Genomic DNA, 16,296 nt, shown 5'->3' with positions numbered 1-16,296 from the left:
AGGTATATGTATTACAGGTTTACTTTGATTCACTGAAAACATATTTCACTGAATTTCATTTCACCCTCAAAAAATTGCTGAAAGCTCAAATCACTGAAAACTCATTTCACTGAATGTGAATGCAGAGCCCCACACTTAGCTTTCAATGAAATGAGATTCATAAATATGAAAGCTTCTTCTTTCGGCTGCTCCTGTTAGGGGTCGCCACAGCAGATCAACTGTTTCCATTTCTTCTTGTCCTCTGCATCTTGCTCTGTCACATCGACCACTTGCATGTCTTCTCTCACCACATCCATAAACCCTATCTTAGGCCTTCCTCTTTTCCTGTTACTTGGCAGCTTCATCCTTAGCATCTTTTTCCCAATATACTCTGCATCCCTCCTTAGTGCATGTCCAAACCAACATAATCTTGCCTCTCTGGCATTGTCTCCAAACCTTCCAACTTGGGCTGACCCTCTAATGTACTTATTCCTAATCCTGTCCATCCTTGTCACACCCAGTGCAAATCTTAACATCTTCAGCCCTACCATGTCATGCTCTGACTCCTGCCTTTTTGTCAATGCCACTGTCTCCAACCCATATAACATAACTGGTCTCACTACCCTCTTGTAGACCTTCCCTTTCACTCTTACTGGTACTCGACTGTCACAAATCACTCCTGACACTCTTCTTCACCCACTCCATCCTGCCTGTACTCTCTTCTTCCCCTCTCTTCCACACTCACCATTACTCTGAACTGTTGATCCCAAGTATTTAAACTCGTCCACCTTCGCCACCTCTACTCCCTGCATCACCATTCCTCTATCCTCCCTCTCATTCACACACATGTATTCTGTCTTAGTCCTGCTGACCTTCATTCCTCTTCTCTCTAGAGCATATCTCCACCTCTCCAGGGTCTCCTCCACCTGTTCCCTACTCTCACTAGAGATCACAATGTCATCTGCAAACATCATAGTCTACGGGGACTCCTGTCTGATCTCATCTGTCAACTTGTCCATCACCATTGCAAACAAGAAAGGGCTCAGAGCTGATCCTTGATGTAATCCTACCTCCACCTTAAACACATCCGTCACTCCCACTGCAGACCTCACCGCTGTCACACTACCCTCGTACATATCCTGTACCACTCTTGCATACTTCTCTGACACTCCCGACTTTCTCATACGATACCACAAGTCCTCTCTAGGCACCCTGTCATATGCTTTCTCTAAATCCACAAAGACACAATGCAACTCCTTCTGACCTTCTCTGTACTTCTCCATCAACACTCTCAGAGCAAACATCACATCTGTAGTGCTCTTTCCTGGCATGAAACCATACTGCTGATCACTAATCATCACCTCCCTTCTTATCCTAGCTTCCACTACTCTTTCCCATAACTTCATGCTGTGACTGATCAGTTTAATCCCTCTGTAGTTACTGCAGCTCTGAACATCACCCTTATTATTAAAAATTGGTACCAAAACACTTTTTCTCCATTCCTCAGGCATCCTCTCACTTTCCAAGATTTCATTAAACAATCTAATTCATAAATATAAAAGCTAACAATATAAAACCAAAATGAGGTGGGGGGGCTGTGCCCCCCCCCCCAACTATATACACTAACTCCAGGATCACACTACAGTTGGGAAAAGGGTATATGTGTTTTATATGCCCAACAGTGCTTATATTCATTGAAATGTGATTCAGTGAAATGAGTTTTCAGTGATTTGAGCTTTCAGCGATTTGATGTGTGTGTTTTGAAATTCAGTGAAATAAGTTTTCAGTGAATCAGAGTAGACCCATGTAATACATTTCTTTCTTATAAGCAGTTTATTTCGGTATATTTTTTCTGTTTATGTGCCCACTAATCTACCTTATTTTATATAACTTGTATTTCTAAAATCTCTCATCAAAGAACTATTTAATCATCTCTGTCATAGGATCATAGGAAGTTACTAGGCTATTGGCCCTGGGGCCCTTATAAGCCTAGCCAAGAATATAGCTCATGTTCTGACAAGTCAGCACTCAATGCCCCTGTCCAGCAGGGAAACAGGTGGAGTCCTAGGGGTGTATTTTCTGTTCCCCATCGAGTTACCCAGGTTGCATTTAAAAAGGGTTAATGAGGTACTCTGTTTGACATGGAGAGGGAGTCTGTTCCACAGAAGGGGGAGTATCTGGGGCACAAATCTGTCCCGCCAACAAGTCCTATTGATGTCACACACCAGGTTGAGGTTTCGTGTGCAGGTAATTCGAGTGGAGCTTGACTTGCAGATATGAAGCAGTCCCATCAAGGCGGGGTCTGAGATTGCTTTGTATGCCAGACACAGGTCATCTCTGAGGAGTCTGTATGAGACGGAGTAGGGGGACAGGGCTTTTAGCCTATCTGTGTAGGGTAGATGTTTGAGGCCCTGGATTCTCCTGGTGAAGAACCTCTGTGGTCTCTCCAGCTGATGCATGTGCTTTGTGAGGTCCATGCCGAAAGGGGCATCGGAGATTACAGTATGTGTATATACTTTTTAACTTACTGACACTGCTCTTTTCTTAATCTTGCACAGTAGCTATTTCATTTCTTGTGCATTTACATGTTATTTATAAGATGTTTGCTGTTCTTATGAATTCTAGTATTACAAGCAATCTTGACACTATGTAACAAAATTTCTGCTTGTTTAACTTGAATATATGTTTTAGCCATTGTGAACTGCTATGCTGATCTAACCTTCAAATCCTGACATTAAAATTTAATTACAGCATGTCAAAATGACAACTCAGCACACATCAGCGGCTAATTTCCTCTGTAAGTTTCTCATTCTTCTTAGTTTTTTAAACCGTTCTAATCAGTATCAAACATTTAAGTTTACTTTTTTCTATTAATATGTACGGTTAGTTAACACTACAGCATAAACTATTAATATTTAGCAAAATATTAGCAAATGATATGTCATCAGCAACAGCGCAATAGTGAATGTAGTAACAGAGATAAAACGACTGGAATTGAGATATTTAGAAAAGGTAGGAGCAAACTACATAGGAAAAATGAGAATTGTGGGAACAGTAGACACAGGGAAGGAATGAGGTTTAAAAGAAGGCAGACCTTAAAATGAGCTATTTAATGTTTGACTGAAAATGATTGGATAGATTATAAGTGATGTATAATGTTTGCAACTGGGAGTATGTCAGTATGGTTTGTGATGTAAAATGCTTGCAACTAGGATTCTGTCAGTGTGGTTTATTTTCATTTATATAAATGTATGATTGCTTAGGTTGTAACTGAGAGCTTAATAAAGATGTTTATTGTTTAAAAAAGGGGACAGGAATTGATTAATTTATGTAATGTTGCTTAAGGTATTTGATATATAACAGTATATTTAAATTTTAATATTTGTTATTGTGTTAATACAGTTTGATTACTTTTGTATAAATGTAAATATGACTACTATGCCATAAGTGATAATTCAATAAAAGTGTTTAAAAAAAAAAAAAAAAAAAAATATATATATATATATATATATATATATATATATATATATATATATATATATATATATATATATATATATATATATATATGCAAAAAGAGATGAAATAAACAGAAGCCAAAAGTCGTTAGGTGGACGATATATAAATGTAGAAAAGTAACCAAGTGATCACCACAGCTATAAGAATGTAAACTTTAATGAAGATCAAATAAAACAGGATAAGCGCTTTCACACAGTACGTGCTTCCGCAGATCCTAGGTGGTTAAGCACATTAGGACTAACTTTAAAAATGTTCCTTTTTTTTTTTCGAATAATGGTCTTAATTTCAGCTGACTGAGAACTATGTTGAACTACTAAGGCTTTTTCATAATTTTTTGCTAGTGGGGCCTGGATATCAGGAGATAACTTAATATCCAATACTGGCTTATATCTAGCACTCCATTCACCTTCTACTTGATGTCTAATACTTTGTGCCAAGGAGGTAGGATAACCCCTGGCTAAAAACATATTAACCACCTTGTCGAGTTCTCCCCTAAGTCTTCACGGTGGGAGGTCATCCTTCCTATATGTGTACACTATCCTTTCACCAAACGTTTCTTTTGGGCTAGGAGATGGCAGCTAGAAAAATTGAGATTTTAGTTGCTAAAACTTGATTTCCTACTGTATATACTTTAGATCTAAATCCTCTGTCAGTGTGAGAGACGAGTGTCGAGTTAATTAATTTCATTCTTCCCAGCATTATAAATAAATTCCAGATAGTCAGAAGTGTTATTCAGATACTCAGTAAACTTGGGGATCTGTATCTCGGACCCACTCCAGAGAAAAACTATATCATCCAAAAACCTTACATACATTCTTATGTTAGTAAAGAACTCAAAATTGAAGACAAAGTTGTTCTCAAAGTCCAGTAAAACAAGATTTGCAAAAATTGGGGCACAAGAGCAACACCTCTGTTCTGTTTAAAGATTTCATCTTCAAAGTAAATGAAGTTATTTTCTAAGACCGTACTAATAAGTTCTAAAATTAAATTAATCTTATCATTTGAAAATGTGGTATACTGGACAATACTGTTGCAAAAGGCCTCTAATTCTTGTTCCTTAGGGATGATCATAAATAAGTCTATGACATCTGTTGCAAGAAAGATAAATTCCTGATCTCCTGATTCAGCATTTAACCCCCCCCCCCAAATCCCGAGAGTCTATAATCAAATGTGGAACTTCATTATATATTGTTTTTAGCCACCTATCTGCACAAACTGCTAGGGGTAAGTTTTTGGCCCCTGGGCAGCCATTATGGGTCGAAATGGAGGATGGTTCACATTCTTGAGGATTTTGGGGATACTGAATTTAGTTGGAATTGTATGATTCCCTACTTTAAGGGTATTATATAATTTAGGACATTCTCTGATCTAATAAATATTCTTCTAAATAAGAGTCAATTCTTTGGTAAGATATATTTATTTCATTCCCTCAATACAAATGAATAGGTTTCAATGTTATATAACATACCAGACATAATTTTAGAATATTCTGTTGATTCAGAACGCACCGTACCTATCCCCCTTATCTGGTTTCGTTATACGGAGGGTCTTGTCATTTCTCAGGGACTCAAACAGTTTTCTTAATCTTTTATTTAAGTTGGAATGAAAAAATAAATTACTACTGGTAGACTGTAAATTGTAAAAATTTTCATCAACTTCTTTGTCGAAGGTGTGTAGTAAAGGATGCAATGGTGGGTTAAAATGTTTTTTTTTTCTTAACTAATTCCCCTTTTCTGGAGGTATTTATCTGTCTACCATATGATTCCTCAAAATAGAGGGCTAAATTTAAATTTCTAGTAAAAAGTTTCAATTTCACCAGGGAGTCAGGCTACATTAAACTGTTTGGAAGGTACAAACATCAACCCTTTCTAAAAAAGTATAAACAGTTCCTTGGAGTCTGGCTCATTCATAATTATTTGAAGGTTTGTTATTTTCTGTGGTTGATGTACCTTTTCCTCTTCAGAGCTCCTTAGTTTGATTAGGTGTTATTCCATTGCTGGTCACCTATAGTTAGGAAGTGACTAACAATTGCCTGGTGTCCTTGTTACAAATAAATGCAGGGACCCTTTGGAACAGGAATAGGAAGGGGTGGGGAGGATGACGACTGAGAAACAGAAGATGATGCAGAACACCTGCAATTTAAATAACAGCTTGTATTAAACTGTACTCCCAATTTCTGTTTTTCTTGTAGGTTGACAAGATATGATGCCAGTTGTCGTCTTGCACAAGAAATTGCTGAAAAGATCCACAAGCGTGATCAACAACAGTTTAAGGGAGGAAATTCAGCCAAGGTACAGTGCTTGACTTTTGACCTGAAAGATAGTCATTTTTTTTTACTGCATATTTTATTGGTTGTATGTTTTGTATTTTTAGCTGTGTAACAAGCTGTGTGATGAATCCACATTAAATGTCTAGACAGTTTCATCAAGTATGTTGGTAGTAAGATTCTGAACCAAATGAATGGCTTCATTTTGTATAACCTTTCTTGTACTTGGCTAAATAGTCTGTGTGGAATAGTTAGATGAAAGTCAAATTTGTATATGAATTTGTAATATCAAATTGTAATTTTTCTCAGGCTATGTGTATTACGCTAATACAGATATATATACGTACACACACATATCTGTAATGCCATTTACTGCAGGCTTTGAATGTAAACTGTTTGATTTTTATGGTTCCAGAAGTCCATTCACTGGTCTGTAATCTGATGGAAGAATCTGGTGATTTTCGATCAGCTGTACTGGCTTTTTTACTTATCAATTAACTGTTCTCTTGTATATTTATTTACTGTATATGTTAGTCAACCATGAATATTAATTTAGTTTGTTTTCGAAAATCAGCTATCCAAAATGAATGAAAACCAGACACCGGTATTCAGCAAACATCCATGCAGGAATAGCTTATTCCTGCACGGAAGGGACCATTCCTGTGCAGCACAGCAGTGCACCATGCATATGTATGAAGGCGCGCTTCCGTGCTCTAAAACGGACACCATTCTGTATGTGAGCACAGGTGGCATGATTCCCCCTGTGCTCAGAAAGTGCTGTACTGCACGTCCGAAGCGTACTGGCATAATATTAGAGCTTAGCTCTAATATTATGCCAGTATTTCAGTGTCCATGGACACTGAGATGCAAAATACAGCATTTCAGTGTCGGTGGACACTGGAAAAAAAAAAACGGCAGTAGGAAAGCAATACAGGGGGTGCGTCACAGCCTCTGTGGCGCACCCCATGTATTGCTAAAGCGCCGTATGGCACTTCTGCAGTCTGCAGTAGCTGGAAATGCGAATGCACACATAACAGGGGATAAATCCCCCAAGTGTAGACAAGCACAACCCCAGCCTCACAAAATACACAAAGCCCATACTGTACATGTCATGCATCAGCATGAAACATACACAGAATCTTGAAAGGCCAGTCGTTGCAGTATGTCACAAACACAGTCCCAAGTAGTTGTCACAACATCACAATACACACCCCATAACCTACAGAAAATGATAGTAATATATCCTTGTATATAATGCCCTAAGAGATGTTTAAGTGTAGCTAAGTGGTTGTGTACATTACAGCATAAACATCCCATAAGAGTTAAATGAAAATAGATAAGGAAAATATCCAAGTCATTACAGTGTAGTGGTTAGAGTTACAGCTTTACATGCAGATATGCAGGATTTGAGTCCCAAGACAGACAATTTATTTTATCCTGTGAAACTAGTGTTAAAATTATTGTAGTAAACGTAACTTATGTAGCAATTATTTTTTGTCAACCAGGGTAGAGTAGCAGTTCCAAAAGTGAGATATCAGTGTAGAAAAGCTGTGAACCCCAATATAAACACATGTGCCCCATACAGTATGGTCACACAAGAATATAATGTAATGAAAGCACATAGGGAGATGTCATGAAAGATAAACTTAAAAGTATAAATGTGTATGTAAATATTTAATTTTATATCATACAATGACTGCCCATTAACATACAGAAATGAAATCGCCTCTCCACCACAAAACAACTGAAATAGAATTATTCCAAGCCCGCTAGCTATACACTGAAGGGTATCCTCCAGTAAATCTCCGAAACAGCAACACTTCCCCAACTCACAGGATGTCTTGAAAAAGTTCACGAAACATGAAGTCACCGTAAGAAAATTTATTTAAACTCCAAACAACAAATAACAAACAAGATTGAGCGCGCTTTCGTCTGTTAGACTTCCTCAGAATCACATGATTGTAAAAACACATTGCTGTTATATAGTATCTCTTTTAGTGTTAATTGATACCTAACTCAGTCCTTAATTGATCACACCATGGCTACCTCAGTTAACAGGAGGTGTCTAAAAATACTCACATTTGAAACCTAAGAACAACCTAGATGTATTATATGCTCTTCCTAAAACACTTTTAAAAAAGACTCACTTTGTAAAAAATATGAATGTGTATATATATATATACAATTTGTGTATATTGTTATATCAATTGTAAATATACAAATTCATAAATATATATAAATACACATAAATCATTAGTCCATAATTATATAAATATATAAAAAAGGGTAATTGTAACAAAACAGCGGAGCGGAACACGGCAGCACTGGATTTATAATCTTCTTGTAGTCCTCGTATAGTACAGATATCCACATAAACACTGTGTAATATAAAGGATCCAAGTCAGGAACGTTCCAAAAATGGTTAAAAGCTTTATTTCAAGACAGAAACGAGTTAGCGCTTTCACCTATTCAGGCTTCATCAGACTCAACACTACAATGTTCAAAATGATAAAATATATACATTGAACTAGCGGGAAAACCAATTAAAGCTGTATGTCATAAAAAATGTATAAAACCAAAATAGATGCACACTCACTAGTATAAAAACATTTGTATACTTATATACATATTAAGAACTACATATATATAAAAAACATACTGAATTGTATGAGGAGGAAAGCATAACTATATGTGTGTATGAGTCATTGACCTCATTTATATACCTTTAATCTCCTCATCTTCAGAAAAGGTTTGACAGATAGTTTAACATTTAAACCTGGTGGGATGTCGGATCTGAATCTCATGATCCAGAAATTCTCCCTGCCTTCTGTATGTGTCCTGACATCCCCACCTCTGCAATTAATACCAATTCTCTCTAAAATCCTAAAGCCAAAAGTGTGAAGGGGGCCGCACTCAAATACATGCTTGGCTAGGGCATTATGTTTGTGCACCATCCTAATGCTGTACAGATGTTCACGTATACGATCTCTGAAAGACCTGTTAGTCTTTCCAACATAGAAGGATGGACACAAGGAACAAGTAGCTAAATAAACGATGTTGTTGGTCATACAGTTCCCAGATGCCTTAATGAAATACTGGTGTTGGGTGACAGGGTGTAAGAAGGTAGGGCTGGAATTTATATACTCACAGAAATTACAGTGTCCACATCTATGTGTCCCATTCAAGGCATTAAGACTTGAAGGATCAATGGGTGTTCTATCACATAGTATTCTTTTAAGATTTTTCTTGTTCTTGTGCCTAAAAACAGGTGTTTCACCCAAAGTATCTCTGACCAAGGGATCTACCATCAAGACCTTCCAATGTGTCTTGACAATGTCCTTGATGTTACCAGCATCATTGGTATAAAAGATGGAAAAAGCTGTACGGTTCGTGGTGGATGTGGCAGGTACATCAGATCTATCTGTCTGATAGGACCCTATGTCAGAAAAATATGGGGCAGCAGCACCTGTCCTAGAGCCTGTAATGCTCTCAGTGCCCCTAGATATCTCACTCGCGCTGTAACCACGATCAATCAATCTGTGATGTAATTTATTCATATCTTCATCGAACCCACAAGAGCTAGGATTATATCTAGAAACTCTAGTGGCTTGTCCTTTACTAATGTTGTTAAATACATAGGGAGGGTGCATACTAGAGCGATGTAACAGAGTATTCATGTGACAGGGTTTCCTGTAAACTCCTGTATTGATTAACCCACCCGGTAATTTCTCTATAAAGATATCTAAAAAAGATATTTTATGTACAGATAACTCATAACTGAACTTCAAATATGTTGTAGATGAATTGATGGTTTGTATAAAATGTAGTAACTCATGATGACTTCCTTTCCAAAGAAAGAACAGATCATCTACAAAGCGTCTATAAAAAGAGACATGCTCTACAAACGCAGGTAAAGGACACATGTGCTCATGTTCCCACTCTGCCATGAAGAGATTGGCGTAGCTGTTGGCACAGGATGTGCCCATAGCTACGCCATCCTTCTGTAGAAAGCATCTCCCTTCAAAATAAAACACATTATTAGACAAAACCAGGTTTAATAAAGAAGTCAAAAGATTAACCTTAGAATCAGACATATTAGATTCACGTCTTAAATAACGCTCTACCATGTCAATGCCTAAAGAATTAGGTATAACAGTAAAAAGAGATTGAACGTCCATGGTTACAAAAATAAAATCAATCTCTCCTGATATTCCTTTCAAATGATCATATAAATCAAGCAAAAACTGTCGTGTGTCTTTTAAAACGTATATATTATCATCAACTATCTGTCTCAAATTATTCTCTATAAACATGGAAGCTGGTTCTGTTGACCATCCCCTACCAGCTACAATCGGTCTTAGGGGTGGATCAATCAGATCCTTGTGTATTTTAATGAGACCATTGATAAGAGGAATAGTAGGTTTAGGGACATCTAAAAACAGGAAGAGGGTGTTATCAATCAAATTGCTGTTCAATAAATATAATAATGCAGAATGCACTCTGTGTATAAAATGGAATAAGGTCTAATGCTAGAGGTTGATAGAATTGTGTTTCACTCAACATAGATAACATCTTATTTGTGTAATAAATACTATCCATCACCACTACACCTCCGCCTTTATCGGCTGGTCTGATTGATATACTTGTGTCCCTAGACAATTTCTTCAAGGCTATATTCTCTTGAAACGTAAGATTATATCTATGGTACTGACGTTTCGGTTTATTGTCTCTTATTCTGTATAGATCATCTTCTACCAATTTACCAAAAGCAGCAAGTAGGGGGTGTGGCTGTGGTACAAAGACACTAGGACGATGAAATTTCACATTAGTGGAGTGATCTCCATTATCCCTAAAGTGCAACTGAAGAGATAAATTGCGTACAAAAAGTTTGAAATCACGTATGGTCTCTTCAAAGACACTATGAGTAGTAGGTATAAAAGACAGACCCTTCTGCAGTACAGATACCTCATCAGTTGTCAAGTGGTGGGAAGACAGATTAAACACTAAGTTTTCCCTTGCCCCCTGCTTTCCCACATCTTCTTTATATTTTTGTTGGGTATGTGTTCTACAGGTAATTTCCTTTTCTGTCTCCCTCTGCTCTGAGATCTGTACCTCCCTTCCCCCTGTTCTGCCCTGATCGGAAAAGGGTGGGAGGAATTAAAAACAGGAGTATTGTTTGTAGTATTGCTGGTGGCCATAGTGTTACCTCTAGAAAGTAGAGGGGTTCCTGTGTTAGAAACTGTTGTTTTGTTCCTTACAACAGGTTCAAACTTTTGATCAGAATTATTAAATTCATGTGAAACTATAATCACATCAGAGGTACAAATGGTGCCATTAGTATCAACATTGCTGTTTACATTATCAGACCTGTTATTAATATTAAGATCATGATCGGATGCTCTATCGATATTAGTACCAAGATCTTCAGGCACCGATAGACATCGTGTCTCTGGCATAGTCTCTTTCGTTATACAATCACCATTCTTTCCCATATTCACTGTATTGTTCACCAGTCTGTTTTCCACCAAAGCAGGTGGATCCGAGTTAGAATTAACCACTCTCGAACTAAATGTACTGTTCATATGGGTCATAGGTCCAGAAGTCCTGGGCCAAGTAAAAATGTGACCTAAACGAAAATCGGACATATCACGTTGTAACTTGTTTCTTTTCTGAGAGAAAAGTTTTCTCTCGTAAGCACTAGTGCTATCTAGAATGCTGTGAAGACTAGCATCCAACAACGTATGCGGATAACAGTCATACATTCTCTTTTGTTTTAGTTCAATCGATGTGCGCAAGGCTTCTTCAATTGGTGCAAAAAACTGATTTAATAAGGTCATGTACTTCAAACTCACCTCTATATTGAGCTGCTGCCATTGATACAGCAGCTCAGGGTAAGTGGTGCCGGTCGTTGGCATCTTCAAAACACGTAGGCCCTCTCGGAATAATCCGTCTCTGAAAACACACATCGAAGTGTAGACGTTGCGTTTGCATACGTTTAAGTTTGGAGAGGTCCGATTCTATTGCTTCTAGTTCTTTGTTTAAATCCTCTGTGTTGTAAGGTGTCTCGGGTGCTGCTCAAAACATCTCCATTATCCTCGTATGACGCCAAAGGATTCTGGCGTTCTCTCAAACAATCAAGGAAACGGTCACTGATAGATCTCGCGGTACCAATAGCAGTCTCTGTAACAATATCAGTTCTCTTAATAACATACGGTAGCTCTACAGCTGTCGATACTCCTTCTGCCATGTCTCAAAATGGACAAGAGAATAAACAAGTGTAAATGTAGAGTAAACCGCTCCTCTGCAAACCAAAAATGAAAAAGGGTAATTGTAACAAAACAGCGGAGCGGAACACGGCAGCACTGGATTTATAATCTTCTTGTAGTCCTCTTATAGTACAGATATCCACATAAACACTGTGTAATATAAAGGATCCAAGTCAGGAACGTTCCAAAAATGGTTAAAAGCTTTATTTCAAGACAGAAACGAGTTAGCGCTTTCACCTATTCAGGCTTCATCAGACTCAACACTACAATGTTCAAAATGATAAAATATATACATTGAACTGGCGGGAAAACCAATTAAACTATTAAAGCTGTATGTCATAAAAAATGTATAAAACCAAAATAGATGCACACTCACTAGTATAAAAACATTTGTATACTTATATACATATTAAAAACTACAATATATGAAAAACATACTGAATTCTATGAGGAGAAAAGCATAACTGTGTGTGTGTATGAGTCATTGGCCTCATTTATATACCTTTAATCTCCTCATCTTCAGAAAAGGTTTGACAGATAGTTTAACATTTAAACCTGGTGGGATGTCGGATCTGAATCTCATGATCTCTCCCTGCCTTCTGTATGTGTCCTGACATCCCCACCTCTGCAATTAATAACCATTCTCTCTAAAATCCTAAAGCCAAAAGTGTGAAGGGGGCCGCACTCAAATACATGCTTGGCTAGGGCATTATGTTTGTGTACCATCCTAATGCTGTACAGGTGTTCACGTATACGATCTCTGAAAGACCTGTTGGTCTTTCCAACATAGAAGGATGGACACAAGGAACAAGTAGCTAAATAAACTATGTTGTTGGTCATACAGTCCCCAGATGCCTTAATGAAATACTGGTGTTGGGTGACAGGGTGTAAAAAGGTAGGGCTGGAATTTATATACTCACAGAAATTACAGTGTCCACATCTATGTGTCCCATTCAAGGCATTGAGACTTGAAGGATCAATGGGTGTTCTATCACATAGTATTCTTTTAAGATTTTTCTTGTTCTTGTGCCTAAAAACAGGTGTTTCACCCAAAGTATCTCTGACCAAGGGATCTACCATCAAGACCTTCCAATGTGTCTTGACAATGTCCTTGATGTTACCAGCATCATTGGTATAAAAGATGGAAAAAGCTGTACGATTCGTAGTGGATGTGGCAGGTACATCAGATCTATCTGTCTGATAGGATCCTATGTCAGAGAAATATGGGGCAGATAGATCTGATGTACCTGCCACATCCATAGAATCGGTAATGTTCGTAACAGTGGACAATCTTTGTTGAGCCAGCTTTTGAGGCTCATTCAAACATATTCTCAAAATACTAACAACGGTTCGACTAACTCCACTGTTACGAACATTACCGATTCTATTCCCTGTGGCCAGGGGAACACCGAAGCAAGACAGAGACCGGATATGACATCACGGACTCGGACGGAAGAACGCGGGCATACCCCGAATGGAGATGGTGATACTAGACGCGACTTTGGTATACGGGACCGGAGAACACAAGGTACAGACCCAGCGAGAGGGCGAAAATCATTGGAACTATACCAGGATGTCCGTTTCTCTGACTGGCTTGAGAAATCTTTTTCAGCGGAACCAGGAGAGACGGCCAATTCTTCAAATGACAATACAGGCTACCAGGACAAGTGTAAAATTTTGGAAATTGAACTTAACAGGTACAGAAATCTTTCACTTGACAATTGGTACCTGAAGCAATGTATTGAACGGAACATTGTTCCAAAGGGACTTAGACTTAGCAAATACCCCAATAATGTACGGGGGAATGATGAACTTTTTAAAACTATTACTGATTTATTAAACGACTGTGGTTTATCCATTTTAAGAGCTATGATTAATAGTAATATGATGATTTTAACTGAGAGTAAGAACAGGATTGACAAATTACACAAAGAAATTAGTAACGACATGTTGTTTACTGTGAAAGAATATAAGTACATGTACTGTAATGTGCTTCATAATGTTGATGTTAATGTATCCAAAAACTATAACAGGAAGTTATGGAAAATTGAGAGGGACATACGTGAATACAGGGAAGGCAGGGCATATGTTAAAGGTGGTACAATTCTCAATGACAATTACAACAAGAGAAAATATTTTCAGCGTAGAACAGGGGATATTCCTGATAGGGACGCCAGTTCTGGGAATGTACCAAGAAAAAGGGCCCATATTAATGACAACAACACAGGATATAGTGATAGTAATGGAAGCCATACATTTTTGGACACAAGCAGGCAATTGGTATCATACGACCCTTTAGCAGAAGAAATGGGCCCCAGGAGGTCAGAGAGAATAAGGAATCAGAACCGGCACCATTCATATGCAGAGGCCACGGGGAACTACCATCAGATGAGACTCATTACAGGTAACAATAGGTACTTTAATTGAACATACCCCCAGAGAAACAACATCTGATTACAATAGCCCAGGTATAAATAGGGAACATACTGGGGACGGGGTAATATGTCTTGACAACATCCCCCAAACAGAGACAAATGAATTGAATACAACAGTTGAACAAAATAAAAGCTATGTGGAAGAAGCACATTATACAAACAATTGTAAAGTGCATGTGGAGAATAATTTTAACATATACAATTTTACAGATTTAGAGATCACACCAGGTTTTTTTAGTTTATTTACAAAAGGATTTTCTTTTATTCCCACTAAGAAACCAAAGGTAGATGAAGTGTTACTAGATATCAAAATATTTACAAGGAAACTAAATTTGAGATGTATGTTTGAGAATGCAGGTATAAAGAAAATTGACCCTCTTAGAAGGAGAAGTTTATTCAATCCCCCTCTTCAACAAGATATTTCTAATTTCGAGTCCTTTGCCCTGAATATGGTTAGGGAAGGCTTTGAAGGGAGAAGAAATGACACCAAGCACCTTGGTAATTTAACAGGTGAAGAAATTAACATTTTAGGGATGCTACAGCAGAATGACAAAATTAGAATCATGAAACCCGACAAGGGGGGTGGTGTGGTCCTAATGGATCATTGGGATTACACCCAGAAAATGTTGGGAATTCTGAATAATCATAAAAGATATCAAGTTGCTTCCAGGAACGAGATGAATATTTACTACAGGAGAATTGACCTTTTGCTTGAGGATAATCTACTACAAGGACTTATTGATCTAGAACTTTTCAATTTTCTTAGGGTACAAAAACCTATTATTCCTGAGATATTTGGTATCCCTAAAATACACAAACATGTGAATAACCCCCCATTGAGACTGATAGTTACATCACAGTGTTCCAAGACACAAACTTTAGCCATATATGTAGATACAAAATTGAAAGAATTCAATAGAAATTATGAACATATTCTGATTGATTCTTGGGATTTTCTGGTGAAGTTCAATGATATCCCATATAATGATAATTTTTTGTTTGTCACAGTCGACGTAAAGGATTTGTTCTCAGTTATACCCCAGGACATAGGGTTGGGATGGTTTGAACAAATGTTGATTAGTTTCAAATTCCTGAACAATACATAATTCAGACTAGTCCTGGAAAACATGGAACTAGTTTTGAAAAACAATTTTATTTACTTCCAGGGTGATATATATCACCAAATTGATGGGGTGGCAATGGGTTCTGCATGTGCCCCCATCTATGCTAATATAGTGATGCTCTTCTGGGAATTGGAATTTGTGTTCAAATCAACCTTTTATGAACAGATAGAGAAATATTTTCGATTTTTGGACAACATTTTTATTTTATGGAAGGGGACACCAGAACAGATAGACGAATTCATTAAGTATCTACATACCACTACTAAGTTCCTTGAATTCACGTATCAATATAATGTAGATTACGTAAATTATCTTGACGTAACTATTAAGAAAAATAAAAAGGAAAAGACATACAAATCGAGGATTCATAGGAAGGAATGTTTCTCCAATTCATATATACATTACGAAAGTGACCATCCCCAACATTTGAAAAGAAATATAATAAAGGGACAAATGATTAGGGCGTCGAGAATGACCACTGAAGAGATGGAATGTAGGGAAGAAATGGGATTTATATACAGTTTGCTCAAGGAAAGAGGGTACCCCCCAGAATTAATTAAAGGGGTGAGGAAGGAAGTGCTAAAGAAACGTAAATCTTTATATCCGCCACTGCTAAGGTTCCCAGTAAATACAATTAACATGAGAAACAACCAAATGGACAGAGAGACCAATCCACCTAAGGATGACAACATTTTACGCTTAACCCT

The 16,296-nt window shown here is 37.5% G+C and overlaps 1 protein-coding gene across 4 annotated transcripts in view; it reads left to right on the top strand.

Moving 5' to 3' along the window:
• Positions 1–16,296, top strand: part of STX8 (syntaxin 8) — a 2,187,953-nt gene that overhangs the window by 76,452 nt on the left and 2,095,205 nt on the right. For all 4 annotated transcript variants that reach the window (XM_044085028.1, XM_044085029.1, XM_044085030.1 and 1 more), the window contains exon 2: positions 5,690–5,789. In XM_044085028.1, coding sequence (XP_043940963.1) covers positions 5,690–5,789 — 100 coding nt within the window. The remainder of the gene's footprint in view (positions 1–5,689; positions 5,790–16,296) is intronic.

This window comes from Protopterus annectens, chromosome 10.part0, assembly GCF_019279795.1.
Source record: "Protopterus annectens isolate FY-2018-M chromosome 10.part0, PAN1.0, whole genome shotgun sequence".
Lineage (NCBI taxonomy): Eukaryota > Metazoa > Chordata > Ceratodontiformes > Protopteridae > Protopterus > Protopterus annectens.
Note: the sequence above shows the minus strand (reverse complement) of the source record. Positions and strands in the feature narration are given on the sequence as shown.